This window comes from Mobula hypostoma, chromosome 29 (assembly GCF_963921235.1).
Source record: "Mobula hypostoma chromosome 29, sMobHyp1.1, whole genome shotgun sequence".
NCBI lineage: Eukaryota > Metazoa > Chordata > Chondrichthyes > Myliobatiformes > Myliobatidae > Mobula > Mobula hypostoma.
In genome coordinates, this window is record NC_086125.1 from 2,661,814 (window position 1) to 2,683,780 (window position 21,967).

General features: G+C 42.0%; 1 protein-coding gene and 1 long non-coding RNA gene across 4 annotated transcripts in view; one reads left to right on the forward strand and one right to left on the reverse strand.

The window, feature by feature from the left end:
* The window catches only part of olfm2a (olfactomedin 2a), a 642,861-nt gene that overhangs the window by 605,127 nt on the left and 15,767 nt on the right, over positions 1-21,967 (forward strand). For all 3 annotated transcript variants that reach the window (XM_063035724.1, XM_063035723.1, XM_063035725.1), the window contains exons 4-5: positions 17,547-17,766; positions 19,454-19,560. In XM_063035724.1, the coding sequence (XP_062891794.1) occupies positions 17,547-17,766; positions 19,454-19,560 (327 nt within the window). The remainder of the gene's footprint in view (positions 1-17,546; positions 17,767-19,453; positions 19,561-21,967) is intronic.
* The window catches only part of LOC134339321 (uncharacterized), an 87,967-nt gene that overhangs the window by 37,836 nt on the left and 28,164 nt on the right, over positions 1-21,967 (reverse strand). The gene's annotated exons all lie outside the window — the stretch shown is intronic.

Here is a 21,967-nt window from a genome sequence, read left to right on the forward strand (position 1 = left end):
AGAGGGGAGACTTGCAGCATGGACAAATGCTGGTCTTCCATACAACCTTCCAAGGCGCAAATGCATGGTCTCATGAGACTAACGGATGCCTAAAATAGATGTACATTGATGATAAATTTACTTTGAACTTTGAACTTTGATCAACAAAGGCTGCGAGGGGTGGAGTAAGTATCTGAACACAGCTGACGAAGGGTCTCAGCCCGAAACGTCGACTGTACCTCTTCCTAGAGATGCTGCCTGGCCTGCTGCGTTCACCAGCAACTTTGATATGTGTTACTTGAAAAATAATGATACACCATTGATAATTTACTCAAAATATTCAGAAGAAACAAGAACTGCAGCAGTCTGTTCCAATTTCCCTCCATAAATGAAGGATAGTTCCAAATAAATTATTTGCCTAATATCTACCTCAGAGTGGACAGCAGATTTGATTGACAGAAGAATAATCCAATCATCTCCATCCTATCTGAGAAGACTCTTCGCTGCACACAGCTCTGTATTTTAGTGATGCAGGCAGTGTGAAACATTGTCTTTGATACAGAGAGCATGTGTGTGTGTGAGAGAACGAGAGAAAGAGAGAGAGAGAAAGAGAAAAGAAAAAGAGGAAGGTTGTAGTTTCACTGGATGCTTTTAACAAGAAACATGGCAGAAAGGGATGTTTTGTTGATGTTCATTAATTATCCATTGTCTTTTACAGTGTCTGCACAGTGAAAACAAAGTATAGATTAACAGAAGGGATCAGTTTAAGCAGCTGAAAGCATATTCTCCATCACATCCATTCCAACTAATGAAATCAGCTTGCTGTAATAAAATTTAGCATCCCTGTAAAATCCATGTATAATACTGATTGTCACTTGGAAGTCTCAGGAATATATTTTTATATTTTAGGACAAAGAATTTGCATATCACAGGGAAAACTAATGTCAAGAAGATTGATGTTGCTTTAACAGATTCATAAATTTGGTGCCAACCAAGCCAGGCTTTTTAATTCATGTGTGGATAAAGTGTCAGACTAAATTACTTTGTACAAATTACAATCAGTGGCCACTTCATAAGGTGCACCTAATCTTTGCTCATTAATGCAACTCAACGCATAAATGCCTGCAGACATGGTCAAGTGGTTCACTTGTTGTTCAGACCAAACATCAGAATGAGGAAGAAATGTGATCTCAGTGACTTTCACTGTGGAATGATTGTTGGTGCCCGACAGGGTGGTTTGAGTATCTCAGAATCTGCTGATCTCCTGGGATTTTCACATACAACAGTCTCTAGATTTTACAGAAAATGCTGCAAAAAACAAAAAAAAATCTGAAGGCAAAAATGGCACATTACTAAGAGAGGTCCGATGAGAATGACCAGACTGGATCCTGCCGACAAGAAGGTGACAGTTACAACAGTGGTGTGCAGAAGAGTAGTTTTGACTGAACAACACGTCGAACCTTGAAGTCAATCAGCTACAACAACAGAAGACCGTGAACATACACTCGGTACCAATTTATTAGTTATAAATGGTACCTAATAAAGTGGTCATGGAGTGTAAATTCATATTTTATGATAAATATTTTGCATATCGTCAAGTAAAACTAATGTCAAGAAGACTGATGTTGCCCTAACTGATTTATAAATTAGATGCCAACCAAGCAAAGCTTTTTAATTCAGGTGTGCATAAAGTGTCAGATTAAATTACTATGTACCAATTATATAGAAACATAGAAAATCTACACCACTTTACAGGCCCTTCGGCTCACAATGTAGTGCCACCGATGTAATCTACTCTAGAAGCTGCATAGAAATTCCCTACCAAGTAGCCCTCTATTTTTCTAAGCTCCATGGTATCTTATCTCGAAGAGTCTCTTAAAAGACCCTATTGTATCCTGCTTCCTCCACTTTCACTGGCAGTGCATTCCACGCACCCACCACTCTCTGTGTGAAAAACTTACTTCTGACATACCCCTTGTACCTACTTCCAAGCACCTTAAAACTATGCCCCCTTGTGTTAGCCATTTCAGCCCTGGGAAAAAGCCTCTGGCTATCCACATGATCAATGCCTCTCACCATCTTATACACCTCTAACAGGTCACCTGTCATCCTCCGTCACTCCAAGGAGAAAAAGCCAAGTTCACTCAACCTATTCTGATAATGCATGCTCTCCAATCCAGGCAACGTCCTTGCAAACCTCCTCTGCACCCTTTCTATAGTATCTATATCCTTCCTGTAATGAGGTGACCAGAACTGAACACAGTACTCTAAGTGGGATCTAGTGACGGTTTTATATAGCTGTAACATTACCTCACGGCTCTTGAACTCAATCCCACTGTTGATGAAGGCCAACACACCATACACCTTCTCAACAACACTGTCAACCTGCACAGCAGCTTTGAGTGTCCTATGGACATGGATCCCAAGATCTTGCTGATCTTTAAATTTGATCTACCAAAATGAACCACTTCACACTTAATTGTGTTGAACTCCATCTGCTACTTCTTGGCCCAGTTGTGCATGCTAGCGATGTTCTGCAGTAACCTCTGACAGCCCTCCAGAATATCCACAACACCCCCAACTAACCCACCTTTCTTCCTCATCCAGGTCATTTATAAAAGTCACAAGGAGGTGGGGTCACAGAACAGATCCCTCTGGAACACCATTGATCACCGTCCTCCATGCACAATATGAACCATCCATAACCACCCTTTGCCTTCTGTGGTCAAGCCAATTCTGGATCCACAAAGCAACTTCTCCCTTGATCCCATGCCTCATTATTTTCTGATTGAGCCTCGCATGGGGAACTTGTTTCATTAAAGACGTATGGCAGGTACAAAGGGGCATGCTGTTATTACAAGGCAGATGACATTACTATTAACCAAATGAAACCCCTGTTCCCTTGGCTGCGTAAGTCCAGGGAAGACAGCCTCCAGTCCTGCCAAACTGGTGAGGTTGAAGCGCTCTCCCATCCCAAAACCCCTGTTTGTGTAGACACAGTGTGATTTGCTACCCTGTTACAAATTAGTGCCACGAAATAACAGACACTACACTGTATAGAATTAAAGGATTATGTTATTTAATCTTAATTTGACTAAAGGGTTAGTAAGAGAAAAGAAAAGACCCATTTTAATGGTACAGTCAAATGTGCACAAGTTGGAGCTCAGAGTTTCTCCATAGTCACCAATCCTCAATCGCTCTTGCCCCTGGCTTCATCAATTCTATGACCTCTTCTCTCCTGTGTCTTTCCTTTTCATCTCCTCTCAAACCTAAAGCGCCAAGCCCAAACTTAGTGTCCCTCACCAGAGAAGCCTCCCCTTAATTCGACCATCCTAATTGGATGGCACACATTTTGCCTCATCTCTTATCTTCAACAATAACCCAAACGAGCTGAAAACAGAACAGACAGCTCTTACAGAACTGCTAAATGAAATACATGCAGCATAACAGTAAAAAACATGAATGAGGGCATTACACAAAGATAATTATCACCAAATCACTTGCAGACATAACAATTTTCTCTCTGGCGCTGCGTCATGTCAATAGGCGGTGAGCAGTTTGCCAGGATGCCCATGGGGAGTTGGCTATTTTGCCAATGTTAACTTTGTCACTAAGAATCAATCTGTTGAGTGTCAGCTTGGGCTTGGTTTCTTCTGGTCCATAAAGTTGTGAATTCAAATATATAATGGTGGAGGGCATTGCTTCAGAATAGAAGGAAGCCCTTTTAGACCAGAGATGAGTACGAATTTCTTTAACATAGAACATAAAACATAGAATAATACAGCACAGTACAGGCCCTTCAGCCCACATTGTTGTGCCAACCCTCAAACCCTGCCTCCCATATAACCCCCCACCTTAAATTCCTCCATATATCTGTCTAGTAGTCTCTTAAACTTCACTAGTGTATCTGCCTCCACCACTGACTCAGGCAGTGCATTCCACGCACCAACCACTCTCTGAGTAAAAAACCTTCCTCTAATATCCCCCTTGAACTTCCCACCCCTTACCTTAAAGCCATGTCCCCTTGTATTGAGCAGTGATGCCCTGGGGAAGAGGCGCTGGCTATCCACTCTATCTATTCCTCTTAATATATTGTATACCTCTATCATGTCTCCTGTCATCCTTTTCTCGAAAGAGTAAAACCCTACCTCCCTTAATCTCTGATCATAATCCATACTCTCTAAACCAGGCAGCATCCTGGTAAATCTGCTCTGTACCCTTTCCAATGCTTCCACATCCTTCCTATAGTGAGGCAACCAGAACTGGACACAGTACTCCAAGTGTGGCCTAACCAGAGTTTTATAGAGCTGCATCATTACCTAGCGACTCTTAAACTTATTCCCTCAATTTATGAAAGCTAACACCCCATAAGCTTTCTTAACTACCCTATCTACCTGTGAAACAACTTTCAGGGATCTGTGGACATGTACCCCCAAATCCCTCTGCTCCTCCACACTACCAAGTATCCTGCCATTTACTTTGTACTCTGCCTTGGAGTTTGTCCTTCCAAAGTGTACCACCTCACACTTCTCCGGGTTGAACTGCATCTGCCACTTCTCAGCCCACTTCTGCAACCTATCTATGTCTTTCTGCAATCTTCGACAATCCTCTACACTATCTACAACACCACCAACCTTTGTGTCCTCTGCAAATTTTACAACCCACCCTTCTACCCCCACATCCAGGTCGTAATAATAATCATGAAAAGTAGAGGTCCCAGAACCGATCCTTGTGGGACACCACTAGTCACTACCCTCGAATCGGAATGTACTCCCTCCACCATGACCCTCTGACTTCTGCAGGCAAACCAATTCTGAATCCACCTAGCCAAACTTCCCTGGATTCCATGCCTTCTGATTTTCTGAATAAGCCTACCATGTGGAACCTTGTCAAATGCCTTACTAAAATCCATATAGATCACATCCACTGCACTACTCTCATCCATATGTTTGGTCACCTCCTCAAAGAACTCTATCAGGCTTGTTAGACACAATCTGCCCTTCACAAAGCCATGCTGACTGTCCCTGATCAGACCATGATTCTCTAAATGCCCACAGATCCTATCTCTAAGAATCTTTTCCAACAGCTTTCCCGCCACAGACGTAAGGCTCTCTGGTCTATAATTACTCTGACTATCCCAACTACCTTTTTTGAACAAGGGGACAACATTCGCCTCCCTCCAATCCTCTGGTACCATTCCTGTAGACAACGAGGACATAAAGACCCTAGCCAGAGGCTCAGCAATCTCTTCCCTCACCTCGTTGAGCATCCTGGGGAATATTCCATCAGGCCCCAGGGACTTAACCATCCTAATGTATTTTAACAACTCCAACACCACCTCTCACTTAATATCAACATGCTCCAGAACATCAACCTCACTCATATTGTCCTCACTGTCATCAAGTTCCCTCTCATTGGCGAATATCGAAGAGAAGTATTCATTGAGGACCTCGCTCACTTCCACAGCCTCCAGGCACATCTTCCTACCTTTATCTCTAATTGGTCCTACCTTCACTCCTGTCATCCTTTTGTTCTTCACATAATTGAAGAATGCCTTGTGGTTTTCCTTTACCCTACTCGCCAAGACCTTCTCATGCCCGCTTCTTGCTCTTCTCAGCACCTTCTTAAGCTCCTTTCTTGCTACCCTATATTCCTCAATAGACCCACCTGATCCTTGCTTCCTAAACCTAATGTATGCGGCCTTCTTCCACCTGACTAGATTTTTCACCTCACTTGTCACCCATGGTTCCTTTACCCTACCATTCTTTATCTTCCTCACCAGGACAAATTTATCCCTAACATCCTGCAAGACATCTCTAAACATCGACCAAATGTCTATAGTACATTTCCCTGCAAAAACATCATCGCAATTCACACCCGCAATTTCTCGCCTTATTGCCTCATAACTTGCCCTTCCCCAATTAAAAATGTTCCTGTCCTCTCTGATTCTGTCCTTTTCCATGATAATGGTGAAGGCCAGGGAGTTGTGGTCACTCTCTCCCAGATGCTCATCCACTGAGAGATCTGTGACTGGACCCGGTTCATTACCTAGTACTAGATCTAGTATGGCATTGCCCCTGGTCGGCCTGTCAACATACTGTGACAGGAATCCATCCTGGACACACTTAACAAACTCTGCCCTGTCCAAATCCTTGGAACTAATCAGATGTCAGTCAATATTAGGAAAGTTAAAGTCACCCATGATAACAACCCTTTATTTTTGCACCTTTCCAAAATCTGCCTCCCAATCTGCTCCTCTGTATCTCTGCTGCTACCAGGGGGCCTATAGAATACCCCCAATAGAGTAACTCCTCCCTTCCTGTTCCTGACTTCCACCCATATTGACTCAAAAGAGGATCCTGCTCCATTACCCATCCTTTCTGTAGCTGTAATAGTATCCCTGACTAATAATGCCACCCTCCTCCCCTTTTCTCGCCCTCTCTATCCCTTTTAAAGCACTGAAATCTGGGAATATTGAGAATCTGTTCCTGCCCTTTAGCCAGAGGGTGGTGAATCTTTGGAATTCATTGCCACAGATGGTAGTGGAGACCAGGTTATTGAGTACTTTTATAGTGGAGGTTGATATGTTCTTGATATTAGAGGCCAGGTTATTAGATATATTTGGAGTGGAGGCTGATATGTTCTTGATTATTAAGGACATCAAAGGTTATGGAGAGAAGGAAGGAGAATGTGGCTGAGAGGGATGATTGAATGGCATAACAGACTCAATTCTGTTTCTGTGCCTTGCGGTCTTATGGTCTCAGACTTAATACAGTTGTGTATAAATTTCTGATTGCCATGTTCACGCAATGCACTGTTGGCTACAATAATGCAGTGCTTAGTAAATCTCCTTTATCATTTTCTGTGAATATAAAAGATCCCCACATAATTTTAGAACATAACACCATAAATATAGCAGTAGAATTAAGCCATTTGGCCCATCGACTCTGGCCTGCCATTTAACCATGCCTGATTTTGCTCAACTTCAGTCTCCTGTCTTCACCGTTTAACCTTTAACTAATCAAGCATCTGTCAATTTCTACCTTAAATATGCAGACCTGGCTTCCAAGTTCCTCAAATGCACTCCTCCATCTTCCTGAAGAAATCCCTCCTCATCATCGCAGTTCTAAATGGCCATCCCTTTAATCTGAGGCTGTGTCCTTGGATCCTTGTGTCTCCCGTCTGCTCCATCCAAGTATTTCAGTATTCGGTATTCAGATCCCCCTCACCCTTACGAGCATTATTGATACAGGTCTGGAGCTGTCAAATGCTCCCCCATATGTTAAGCCTTTCATTCCATTGATCATTCTTCCGGACCATCTCCAGGATCAGCATATCTTTTCTTAGGTACAGACCACCAAAGTTGCTCACAATATTCAAAATGTAATATAAGTATTTCTATATATTTATCAATTTACAATGTGCAACAAGACCAGAATTTCTTTGCTGTGATGGGTATTCGTTTTCTGGGGCCCAAGAGGTTTATTGCTAACCTCAGCCACTTGGCCTTTCCGAAGGTGATAAAGTGAAACTTTTAATACGTACTCTTTGTGAAGCTTTTTGCTGCAAACAAGAACCAGTCCCCTATTCTTAACGTAAATTACAAGCAGCAATCAGTTTGAAATCATAGGTACAGTCAAACAGAAGACAACAGAAGTCAACTTGATCATGGACAAGGATAGATCTGGTCCTACGGTTGAGGTTCTGAACTGGAAGAAGGCCAAATTTGAAGAACTGAGAAAGGATCTAAAAAGCGTGGATTGGGACAGGTTGTTCTCTGGCAAAGATGTGATTAGTAGGTGGGAAGCCTTCAAAGGAGAAATTTTGAGAGTGCAGAGTTTGTATGTTCCTGTCAGGATTAAAGGCAAAATGAATAGGAATAAGGAACCTTGGTTCTCAAGGGATATTGCAACTCTGATAAAGAAGAAGAGGGAGTTGTATGAAATGTATAGGAAACAGGGAGTAAATAAGGTGCTTGAGGAGTATAAGAAGTGCAAGAAAATACTTAAGAAAGAAATCAGGAGGGCTAAAAGAAGACATGAAGTTGCCTTGGCAGTCAAAGTGAAGGATAATCCAAAGAGCTTTTACAGGTATACTAAGAGCAAAAGGATTGTAAGGGATAAAATTGGTCCTCTTGAAGATCAGAGTGGTCGGCTATGTGCGGAACCAAAGGAAATGGGGGAGATCTTAAATAGGTTTTTTGCGTCTGTATTTACTAAGGAAACTGGCATGAAGTCTATGGAATTAAGGGAAACAAGTAGTAAGATCATGGAAACTGTACAGATTGAAAAGGAGGCGGTGCTTGCTGTCTTGAGGAAAATTAAAGTGGATAAATCCCCGGGACCCGACGGGGTGTTCCCTCGGACCTTGAAGGAGACTAGTGTTGAGATTGCAGGGGCCCTGGCAGAAATATTTAAAATGTTGCTGTCTACAGGTGAGGTGCCGGAGGATTGGAGAGTGGCTCATGTTGTTCCGTTGTTTAAAAAAGGATTGAAAAGTAATCCGGGAAATTATAGGCCAGTAAATTTAACATCAGTAGTAGGTAAGTTATTGGAGGGAGTACTAAGAGACAGAATCTACAAGCATTTGGATAGACAGGGATTTATTAGGGAGAGTCAACATGGCTTTGTGCATGGTAGGTCATGTTTGACCAATCTATTGGAGTTTTTCGAGGAGGTTACCAGGAAAGTGGATGAAGGGAAGGCAGTGGATATTGTCTACATGGACTTCAGTAAGGCCTTTGACAAGGTCCTGCATGGGAGGTTAGTTAGGAAAATTCAGTTGCTAGGTATACATGGAGAGGTGGTAAATTGGATTAGACATTGGCTCAATGGAAGAAGCCAAAGAGTGGTAGTAGAGAATTGCTTCTCCGATTGGACGCCTGTGACTAGTGGTGTGCCACAGGGATCAGTGCTGGGTCCATTGTTATTTGTCATCGAGATCAATGATCTGGATGATAATGTGGTAAATTGGATCAGCAAATTTGCTGATGATACAAAGATTGGAGGTGTAGTAGACAGTGAGGAAGGTTTTCAAAGCCTGCAGAGGGACTTGGACCAACTGGAAAAATGGGCTGAAAAATGGCAGACGGTGTTTAATGCAGACAAGTGTGAGGTATTGCACGTTGGAAGGACAAACCAGGGTAGAACATACAGGGTTAATGGTAAGGCACTGAGGAGTGCAGTAGAACAGAGGGATCTGGGAATACAGATACAAAATTCCCTAAAAGTGGTGTCACAGGTAGGTAGGGTCATAAAGAGAGCTTTTGATACATTGGCCTTTATTAATCAAAGTATTGAGTATAAGAGCTGGAATGTTATGATGAGGTTGTATAAGGCATTGGTGAGGCCGAATCTGGAGTATTGTGTTCAGTTTTGGTCACCAAATTACAGGAAGGATATAAATAAGGTTGAAAGAGTGCAGAGAAGGTTTACAAGGATGTTGCCGGGACTTGAGAAACTCAGTTACAGAGAAAGGTTGAATAGGTTAGGACTTTATTCCCTGGAGCGTAGAAGAATGAGGGGAGATTTGATAGAAGTATATAAAATTATGATGGGTACAGATAGAGTGAATGCAAGCAGGCTTTTTCCACTGAGGCAAGGGGAGAAAAAAACCAGAGGACATGGGTTAAGGGTGAGGGAGGAAAAGTTTAAAGGGAACATTAGGGGGGGCTTCTTCACACAGAGAGTGGTGGGAGTATGGAATGAGCTGCCAGACGAGGTGGTAAATGCGGGTTCTTTTTTAACATTTAAGAATAAATTGGACAGATACATGGATGGGAGGTGTATGGAGGGATATGGTCTGTGTGCAGGTCAGTGGGACTAGGCAGAAAATGGTTCGGCACAGCCAAGAAGGGACAAAAGGCCTGTTTCTGTGCTGTAGTTTTTCTGTGGTTTCTATGGTTTTCTATGGGTTTATATCATTAAACACATCAACCATCATTACAGTGATGGTGTTTGTGTACTTGGGATCAGTTCTCAACAGCATTAATTGTGGATGTTTGGATCTCTGTTGTCAGGAGCTTTTAAGACCATCTGTGTGAGTTACTTTGTCCCAGCAAAAGTATCTAGAAACATCGCATGCAGATGATGTCGTGTAGTAGAAAATAGTATAAATACTGTTACAGTTTGTGGATTGATTGGTAGGAACATCAGAAAGAACTAGAATATTTTCCTCAACCTTCACTTTCTGCAATGGGTAACTCTTTCATTTGCAACTTGTTGGTGTGTTCCTTGAGTTAGTAAGAATTGTACCTGCATTTGCAAATTATTTATAGTTTATGAATATTTCATAATTCAGAAATCTTTTATAAATTAGAAATTCCCCATAGGTGTTGAATGTGCATTTAGAATTATTTATCTGAATTTAAATGTGTATCATTCAAAATAAAATGATTTTAAACTACCCTGTTAGCTGGAAGTATCTCCTCCTTGGAAGGGAAAGGGAGTCTCCCACTCTCTCCTCTCCCCCTGCCACTCAGGCAGTGGGTATTGGCAACCAAACCTTGCTGCAGCGGCTAGACAGGAAAGTAAGCCAGTAAGTGGACACCACATAACCTCCCTTCAGTGAGAGTATCTGTACCTACCTATATCAGATATGGCTTCAAACTATCTTTTGAGTTTAGGGATTTGCAGTCAGTGAACCCAATGCCAAAGAGTCCTGCCGAAGGTTTCAGCCCGAAATGTCGACTCTACTTTTTTCCATAGAAGCTGCCTGGCCTGCTGAGTTCCTCCAGCATTTTGTGTGTGTTGCTCGGATTTCCAGCATCTGCAGATTATCTCTTGTTTGCTATCACACCTCATCCTTCATTGGCCATGAGGAGGTGTTGGTGAACCACCTTGAACCAAGTAAAGGCACCTCATCAGGGCTGTAGGCTAGAGACTTTCTGGAATTAGAATTAGATCAGCCAACAGCCTAATAAATGGTGGCAAAGTCTTGCTCCTAATTTGAATGCCAGTTTAAGCTGGTGCTGCTGAGGGTGAGCAAGGACATATTGGTGGTTTGTAATACATGATAAACAACTAAATGCTTTATTAATAACACATTTTCTGTAAAAAAAAATGGTAAACAATCACTGCAAACAATGAAGGGGTGATCGAAGTTGAACTTGAGTCACAAGTCGAAGAATACGGGTGCGAGACGAGGTCGGGGCGAAGTTAAGGTGTGGTCAAAATGAAGTCACAGTGAGTGATGCAGAGAAAGGTCAGAGAGAAGGAGAGGCAGATGTGGAGCCCATCCTCCTAAACCGAGAGTGCAGTTTGATCGACCAAATCAGTGGGCAGATTTGGAAAGCTCAGGTGTGGGCCAGGATGTGTTGGTGAGGTCCAGACCCAGAGCACATCCATGTGACAGGGCCCAGGTCTTAGAGTGAGGAATAACCTGATACCTGGATGATTTAAAAGTCAGGTCCGATGGATCAAACAATTAGGGTATCCGGACCAGAGACAAGGGTCAGGCCAGTTCAGCTCACTGCTCTGTGATATTTACTCCACTCTTCGCTGCACTGAGGCTCAGGCTATTGGCCTGCTCCTGCTGCTCCAGGCCTCGTGTCTGCAGGTCTGCGATGTTTACTCTGCTGTACTCAACTGAGGCTCAGGCTGTGGGCCTGCTCCTGCTGCTTCAGGCCTCGTACCTGAAGGTCTGCGATGTTTACTCTGCTTTACTGAACTCAGGCTGTGGGCCTGCTCCTGCTGCTTCAGGCCTCGTACCTGCAGGTCTGCGATGTTTACTCTGCTTTACTGAACTGAGGCTCAGGCTGTGGGCATACTCTGGCTGCTCTGGTCTTCGTGCCTGAGGACTCACTTTCATTCTAAATGCTATTTGCTTATTTTTATTGTTTGCACGATTTGTCTTGATTTTCTCTGCTCATCGGGTCTTTTTTAAATGGGTTCTTTTGGGATTCTTTGTTTTGTGGCTGCCTGTAAGGAGATGAATCTCAAGGTTGTATGATATCTACATACTTTGATAATAAATGTACTTTGAATTTTGAAATTAAACTAGTGCATTAAAAAGAACAGATGGCAAAGTTTCTATAAATACATAGAAGGAAATAAACTACTGATGGAAAACGTTGTTCTCTTAAAGAAAAAGTGACAAGAAAATTTATAAAGTGGAAAATGGAAGTCCCAACATATTGATGTAGTTATAAAGAAGGCAAGACAGCAGTTACAGTTCATTAGGAGCTTGAAGAGATTTGGCATGTCAACAAATATACTCAAAAACTTCTATAGTTGTACTATGGAGAGCATTCTGACAGGCTGAATCACTGTCTGGTATGGAGGGGGCTACTGCACAGGACCGAAAGAAGATGCAGAAGGTTGTAAATCTAGGAGTCAGCTCCATCTTGGGTATTAGCCTACAAAGTACCCAGGATATCTTCAGGGAGCGGTGTCTCAGAAAAGCAGCATCCATTATTAAGGACCTCCAGCACCCAGGGCATGCCCTTTTCTCACTGTTACCATCAGGTAGGAGGTACAGAGGCCTGAAGGCACACACTCAGCGATTCTGGAACAGCTTCTCCCCCTCTGTCATCTGATTCCTAAATGGACATTGAACCCTTGGACACTACCTCACTTTTTTTTTAATATACAGTATTTCTGTTTTTGCACTTTTTAAAATCTATTCAATATATGTATACTGTAATTGATTTACTTACTTTATTATTATTATTTTTATTTTATTTATTATTATTGTTTTTTCTCTTCTAGATTATGTATCGCATTGAACTGCTGCTGCTAAGTTAACAAATTTCATGTCACATGCCGGTGATAATAAACCTGATTCTGATTCAATTGTTTCTGCTTTTCAGAAGGAAATCACAAAAAAATATGTTGGAAATATGGGCGACCTCCGAATTAGGGATTTTTTTCCTAAAATCCATTTGTATCATGATTTCTTGTAATGTGAAACTGTGTTACATATACATACATCAAGAAATATGAGTTCAGAAAAAATAATTTTGTGTTTACTGAAAGTTTTTCCATAAATTCTCCAAATAAATTTTATTCCATATCTCCTGTATCCAGATAGTGAATTGAGAACTCTGTAGGGGCAAATTTCTGTTACCCAGACAATCGTAACACAGGGATCACCTACACTGGAGCACAAAGGGTCTGGAGCAGACAGAGCAATCAAAGAAATTAGTATGAGCGATATAAGTAAAACTGGAAAAGCATCACAGTACTGACAAGTCTCAAGGACTTGATGATGTACATCCCAAAGTTTTGAAAGAGATGTTTATGAAGTGTTGATACACAGATTAGCATCTTCTAAAATTCCATTGAGTCTGGCAACTTTCCGCCAGACTCGAGAATGGCAAATGTGACTCCAGTTCTGGATTTTTCCTCAATGTTTTCTTCCAGATCCTTCCCCATGAGGAGGTACAGCTGCAGGGCAGTGGAGGTTTGAGATCAGAGTTTTCCTTCTCCTAGATGAGCTGCCAACCACGACTGATGAGGCCCATCTGCCTGAAGTAACTGGTTTGTAGATAACCCAGCTTTTCCCCTTCTCTGTCAGTAGAAATGGTTCAGCCAGGTTAGTAGCTGTGCCACATGTGAAGATCAGGAGCAGACTTGGGTGTCAGAGGCTATTTGAAATCCACACCACTGGGAGCGGTTAATAGGTCGTTGTAGTTTATCCCCACTACCACCTCCGACTTAACAACCAAGGAGAGAGTTAGAAGAAAGGAAACTACTGATACTGATATTTGGGAAAATTATGAAATCTACTATAAGTGACATCTTATGATTAAACGTGAACATGGAGTTATCAAAAGGAAGTGATTCTTAACTAATGTATTCAAATTCTTTGAGGATGATCCTGGTGGAGTAAATGAGGGAGACAAGTGGAGACATTGTATCTTGATTTTCAGAAGGTCTCAAAAGACACCTGACATAGACATTTGGGGTGCACGGAATTGAGAAGTTGTGTACCAGCATGGATGGAGAATTGATTAACTGATAGAATTGGAATAAATGGATCTTTCTCAGATGAAGATTGCAGTGCTTTGCTTCCAACTAAAGTCTACAGCAATGGTGGTGTTGATGGGACCAAATGTTACAGTGCCAAGTTTACTGAAGGCTCAGCACAAAGTGGGGATGTGAACATTGTTGACAATGAACAGAGGATTCAGGGAGAAATACACACAGTGGCCGCTTTATTAGGTAAACCTATACACCTACTTGTTAATGCAAATATCTAATCAGCCAATTGTGAAAGCATGCAAATATGGACAAGAGGTTCAGATCAAACATCAGAATGGGGAAGAATTGTGATCTAAGTGACTTTGATTGTGAAATGACTGTTCGTGCCAGATAGGTTGGTTTGAGTATCTCAGAAACTGCTGATCTCCTGGGACTTTCACACACAGCAGTCAACAGTCTCTAGAGTTTGCAGAGAATGGTGTGAAAACAAAAAAAAAATCTGGTGAGTGGTAGTTCTGTGGGGAAAGAGGTTTGTTAATGAGAGATCAGAGAAGAATGGTCTTCCTGCCAAGCTCGAATAACTATGTGTTACAACAATAGTGTGTAGAAGAACATCTCTGAACACACAACACATCGAACCTTGCAGCAGAAGACCATGTGGCCACTAAGGGGAGATAAGATGAATACTGGGTGACAATATGAATTACTGTGTGAAAAGATGTAAGGTTATTGCTATCCATAAAACAAAACAGAAATGGTGAGCGCTCGTTAAATGATGAAACGCTGGAAAATATTTCAATTCCATGGGAGTTAATCACATCAGTGAAAGTTAGCATGAAGGTACAGCAGACCATTAGGAAGTCAAATGGTACTTTGCATCAGAATCTGTATAAAAGTGCATGGATGTCTCATTCCAGTTATGTGTGATCCCCATCACCCACACATACCCTGTTCTCATTGCTACCATCAAGGAGGGGGTACAGGAGCCTGAAGGCATACACCCAGTGTTTCAGGAACAGCTACTTCCCCTTCACCATCAGACTTCTGAATGGACTATGAACCCATGGACACTTATTCAGTATTTTTTCGGCACTACATATTGAATTTATTTTTTTAATATATATTTCTTACTGTAACGGGAATAGCCCTAGCTTTCTCTGCATTCCCTCATAATATATGCTCTCTAATCCAAGTGGCAACCTGGTAAATCTGCTTTGCACATTCTCTAAAGCTTCCACATCCTTTATACTGTATAATGAGGCAAACAGAGCTCCAACTGTGATTTGATCTCAGTTTTCTTGGATTTGTTAGAGTAGCAGATTATATATTTGAAGCATACAGGATTCTTAACAAGGTTCAACAGAGTAGATGCATAAAGATTATTTGCCCTCCTGGAACGAGGAAACATTGTTTTAAACAGGAAATATGTGGTTTAGAATTCAGATAGCAAGTTTCTTCAGTTTAAAGTTGGTGAATCTTTGGAATTCTGTACTCTATAGAACTCGTGATATACAGTCATCGATTTTTTTTCAAAACTGAAATGGTCAGATCACTGGATTTAGAAGGAATCAGTGACAACAGAGATAAGGCATAAATTTAATGGTGTGATAGAAGGCCTGGACTGTCCATATGTATTGAACAATGCAGCAGACTCAAAGAGCTGAATATCCTACCCTTACTCCTATTCTTTGGAAAGTCCTGAAATTGTAAAGCTGATAGAGACATTGCTGCCTTTGCTTTGATTTTATTTCTTTCAAGGCACAGAAGGCTCTCGGCCTGGGTCCCTAGAACAACCCACACATCATTGCTGCCATATCCCCTCCACAACTCCTGGGGAGCTGGCTGACAAACGGCTCATTGGGATCATCCCACACATAAATTAACATTCAGAGTGAGGGTCAAATCTAAGTATTTCTGGCACAGAGACACTAAGCTGTTTCCGTTAGGAGTCCCTGAGAACTGGGAGAATCTGAGAGCTCCCCTCCGCAGCAGATGCACAAACACTGCTGATTAATTTATTAAGATAGAGATTAGCTCTATTTGTAACACATACATTGGAACATTGAAACACTCAGTGATCAGTGTCTTTTTGTGTCAACAAGCAACCATAGTCCAGGATATGCTGTTGGCAGCTAGCAAGTGTTACTAAGCTTCCGGCACCAGGGTAGTAAGACTACAACTTACTAACCCTAACCTATACATCTTTGGAATGTAGGAAGAAACCTAGCACCGGCAAGAAACCCACGCAATCATGGGGAGAAGGTAGAAACTGCTTCTAGACAGCAGCAGAATTGAACCTGGGTCATTAGCGCTGTAAAGCATTACTCTAACCATTACGCCACTGTGCTGCCCTGCCAAGAACACATTGGCTGATGCAGCCGTACATTGTGCTTGTTGTTTTGCTGTGTTGTGGAGTAATACCATATTTAAACTACATGGGAACATAGATATGGCACCTTTTACCATCTCTGGTCAACCTGAAGTGATCGACAATCAACCTGTAATTCTGGTTGCCACAGGCTCACTGTTGTAATGTAGGAAATGATGTTGTTAGTTTGTATTCAGCAAGTTTCCAAAATGTTCATCGAGTTATTGACCACGTAATGGGTTTTGGTGATTATGTTATGATATAAATGTTCCAAACCAGAAGGAGACTATCATTCTCAGCATAATAGAACCTTGCGATCTTTAACTCCTCGTGAGTGGGCAGACTTCTGGTCCAAATTGACAGTGCTGAGACCTTGCATTCCTGCATTGGGTGGTTGGAGATATCCTTGTGTTCAAAGCTCTGGAGTAAGACTTGAACCCTTGACATAAGACATAGCAACAGATGGCAATCAATGAAATAACTCAGACAGAGGAAACATCATTATAGCTTACTCCATAAGAATTTTGTGGAAGAAAATGCTGAAAATATTCAAGGTGGCCAGAATCATCTCTGAGAGAGAAGTGAAGATAATGTCATAGAGAAATGCACTGGAGATACAGGACCTCACACTCACTCAGACCATTCTGACCATCAAGCACCTACTTACACTCAGCTACAAGGGTTCCATTTATTCCAAAGTAGATTGGTTATCCTTGTGTTATGTCAGAATATTATGACATAGTGACTTATTATTCTGGTGCATTTTGATTACTTCAGTATTGTCCTATTTTCTGTTGTTGTGTCTGGTTATCATAGCAAGTTCTGGATATCATCATACATGTACGGTCTGCTTAATGGGATGTGTGGTTATCCTAATAACGTAAATATATCCTAGTTTGGTCTGCCTGTCTTAATATAATACTTAGTTCATCTGGCTGTCCTGATTTAAACTTATTGCCTTGGTATGGTGTCTGATTATCTCAGTGTGGTTTAGTATGTTTCTGTTACCTTAATTTAATGCCTGAAAGTACCAATTCAATGTCCAGATATTACTCTATGTTTGGTAATTCTATAATGGTTCATTCTCCATGCATAGTCTCAAACCCTTAACTTGGTTATCCTACAGTGCATTCTGCAATCTGCTTTAACCAATGTCTCCGCTTCCTGTTCCTATATTGCACTGATTTGGGTTTGCCAAGTGACGGCTTTGGTGCAAGGCAATTGGCCTGCGTTTAGCAGAGGGTAACGAATGCTGCAATCTGCTTCTTGTCTGGCAGGAACTAAAGGACATGATGAATGAATTGCTGCCTCTGATCCCAGTCCTCGATCAATACAAATCTGACGCGCGATTGATTCTCAAGTTGAAAGAGGAGGTTCGAAACCTGTCAGTGGTGCTGCTGGGAATCCAGGAGGAGATGGGTGCCTACGACTATGACGAGCTGCAGCACAGAGTCCTGCTTCTTGAGCAGAGGCTACACGCATGCATGCAGAAACTGGGTAACAGCTTTCTTCCTAATTCCTTATCCTTGATTTATATAATGATGGGCTTGCCTTACTTGTCAGAAGGAGGCCATTCAGCCCACTGTGTCCGTACAGCCTCCAGCAGAGAAGCCCATCAGACCCATCATTGCCCCTAACTTTATCTGTAGTCCAATAGCCTATTCTTTCTCACGTGCCCATTAAATCCCCTTTGCTCCTTCTTACCACCTATCTACACCGAGAGATAATTTACAGTAAAACACCACATCTGTCAGAGAGAGCATAAAGCATAGAGCGTTACAGCAAGTACAGACCCTTCAACTCACGATGTTGTACCAGCCTGTAAACCTACTCTGAGCAGTCTACTGCTTCCCTCCTCCATAACCCCGCATTTTTCTTTCATCCATGTGCCAATCTCGGAGTTTCTTAACCCAGGCAACCTGTTCATATTCTATTCCTTCACAGTATGGTCTGGGTCAATTTTGACCCGGCCCAAGAATCCCCTCATAACAAGTGTCTATACCAAATTTTGAATCACAGACCTACTTAGAATGTATAAATAACCTATCTGACATTAATAAATGGGCGATTAATCCTTAATTAATGTTTCAGAGATCTAAAATCCATTTCAATAGGTACGGGTCAAATTTGACCTGAAAAAGCCTCAACGTACAAAAATTTGCAGTGCCTGTACAAAAGTAAAAAATTTTTAAATATTTTCATTTTTGCACATTTTGGGTCAGTTTAGGAAAAGTCATCAAATTTTGGCTAAAAAAATGGCATTTAGGGTGTTTTTACTACTGTCAGATGTCAAAACGGGTCAAGTTTGACCCGAACAGCATGTAAGGGTTAAGTGCTCCTGTTGTATCTGCCTCTGCCATCAACACTGGCAGGGTGTTCCCCACGCCCACCACTCTCTGCGTGAGAAACCTACCTCTGACATCCCTCCTATACTTTCCTCCAATCACCTTAAAATTATGCCCCCGTGTATCAGCCGTTTCTGCCCCGGGAAAAGGTCTCTGGGTATCCACTAGATTTATGCCTCATCAAAAACCCTAGCTCCCTCAACCTATCCTCATAAAACATGCTCCCTAACCCAGGCAGAATACTGGTAAATCTCCTCTGCAGCCTCGCTAATGCCTCCACATCCTTCCTATAATGAAGTGACAGGAATTGAACACAATATTCCAAGTGTAGTCTAACTAGGATTTTATACAGTGGAGCTGCAACATTTTAACTTCAGACCATGTCACAATTTAGCAAGGATAAGGCCCTTCGGGCCACCAAATTGGTTCTGACCCTCAATCATCCTCCTTAAACTTACTCTAGTCCCCTTGACTGTCCCCAGATGTGACCACTCGCCATGTTAAATGACAATATACAATATCAAGGGACATGCCAGCCCACGTATCTTTGGGCCACCTGGAGGGTGCTCACTTAGCCACAAGGTGAACATACAAACTCTAGACCTATAGCAGCAGAGGTCAGGAGAGAAGTTTTGTCTCTGGAGTAGCGAGGAAGCAGCCCTACTTACTGCATGACTTTGCCATCAGTCTCATGAAAGAGGATGTGAATGGGACGTGAATCCAGCACCTACCCTTCCTCTCATTTCTGTCCTTCTTTCCGAGGCTCCCCGCCCAAGTAGAATTCCATGTGACCCACTCCATTGAGGATTTCCCACTGTCTCCCCCTTTCATCTCTCCAGGTTGTGGGAAGCTAACAGGCATCAGTAACCCCTCCACCGTCCGAGCGTCAGGCTCCCGGTTTGGTGCGTGGATGACCGACACTCTGGCTTCCAGTGCAGAGAATCGGGTAGGTAGACTGCAGGGTGAAGGGGAATGGAAGGGCACTGCCAGGTAATATTGGCAGGGGCATTTTCAGGTCTCTGCATGTGAGTGTTCTGCCTTGGAGTGGGATGTTCACCTGTTACGTTCCTGGCTACGACGCAGCAGGAGATGCAACACCAGTAGACTGATGTGAAGAATAACAATGTGAGGCCAAAGAGAAGGGAGAAGTTTCATCGGTACTACCAGATGGGTATCTTTTCACTCAGACTGTGGTCCATTTATGGAAAGAGCTGCCAGAGGAAGTGGCTGAGGTGGGAAAACTAATATTTCAAAGACATTTGGACAGGCAAGTGGGTGAGAAATGTTCAGAGGGATAGGGACTAAACATGAGCAAATGAGATTAGATTTGATTTATTTGTTTATTGAGATACATTGCAGAACAGACCTTTCCAGCCCTTCGAGCCATGCCACCCAGCCATCCCCTGATTTAATCCGAGCCTAATCACGGGATAATTTACAATGACTAATTAATCTACCAACCGGTATATCGTTGGACTGTGGGAGGAAACCCACGTGGTCACGGGCAGAACATGCAAACTCCTTACAGGCAGAGGTGGGAATTGAACCTGGGTCACCTGCACTGTAAAGGATTGTGCTAAATATTACGTTGCTGTACCATGGAGGGTGGGCAGTAGGTGACGGAGGGTAGAGGATAGGTGGTGGATGCTGAGTATTGGAGGGTGGATACAATGACTCCATGAATCTTAGTTAGTTTCAGATTCAGAAAGTCAGAGATAGAGTTGTTCTTGGGCCAAATTGCGAATCCAGTGCAGTCTGGCCCAACAATCACTTGCTGTTATTGGAGAGAGTTACACTGGAATGACACATTACCCTGATTTGTCACCTGTAATTTCTGACCTGCTAAAAATATGCACGCCTGATTCAGATGGTTGAACTTGCTGGCTCTTTGCCTAGACTCTTCTGTCAGCAGAACACATCTACCTCATTAGTTCCCCTTAATGACTGGGTATCATCCAGTCTTCCATAAGGCCAAATCCTATCCTTAAAATATCTAAACTCAGGCACTAAGCATTGGAGCAGAAGGGGCTATTTCATCCCTAATGCAGATAATATTTTATTTAATTTTATCTATCTGCCTTGGTTTTGTAACTTTTGTTATCTAATGCTAAAAATCATAGATAAGCATAATAAGACCATAAGACAAGAAGGCAGAGTAAGGCTATTTGGCCCATCGAGTCAGCCCTACCATTTGATCATGACTGATTTACTTTCCTTCTCAACCTGTCTTCCTATCAGCCTGTCTCAAGCCCATATTAATTAAGAATCTATCAACCTTCACTGTAAATATACTCATGACTTGGTCTCTACTGCCTGTGGCAATGAATTCCACAGATTCACCACCCTCTGGCAAAAGAAATTTCTTCTCATCTCCATTCTAAAGGGATGGTCTTCTATTCTGAGGCTGTGCCTGAGACCTGAAGTTTCTTCACCCCTGCAGTTTCTCATCAAATTAAACTATTTTATACTGGACTGCATATTAATCTTTTGCTGTTAGAGTGTCATTTATAATTGTGGAGCAGCCAAACACATCTATTATTCATTATCTTTCAAGATAGTTTCCTTGGCAGCGAATACATTTAACATTCATGGCAAACTCCTAGGTAATTAATTTGGCCATTACTCAGGACGCTGAGACAGATCACGTTATAACTAAGGGATTAATGGATTGTTTTTACATATTGTACATTGGTGATTATAATGGTGAATGATGCTGCTGATGCTAAGTCATTCACTAATTTAACCTTTCCCCCTTGACATTAACTAATTGTGCAATGTTTCAGAGTCATGTTTATGAACCAGACTGACTGGGACCTTTACAATTGGAGGATGAGGTGGTGAAAGTTTGTGCACTAACGGGATAATATTGGCCCTTTAATGAGAAGTCTGGGATTCAACAGATATTGAGACTGATACTTGTCGATATTTACTCTGTGGTGCAGAATGAAAGGTGATCTTACAAAGACATGTCAGACCCCAAATGACAGCTGGATGTTGAGATGTTTCCCCAGTCGGAGACTCCCAAATCAAAAGACATTCAAAGTAAATTTATTATCAAAGTACATATATGTATGTCACCATATAGAACCCTGAGATTCATTTTCCTGCAGGCATTCACAGTGGAACAGATAAATACAATAGAATCGGTGGAAATTATACACAAAGACTTACAAATTATCAATGTGTAAAAAAAAGACATACTGTGAAAGTACTAATTCACAAATAATAATCAAGGCAAGTCAAGTTTATTGTCATTTAACTCTATGCATGTATACTGTCAAATGAGACAATGTTTCTCCAAACCAGTGTGTAAAGCACAGCAGTGCACATAACACACAGAACACATGATAACT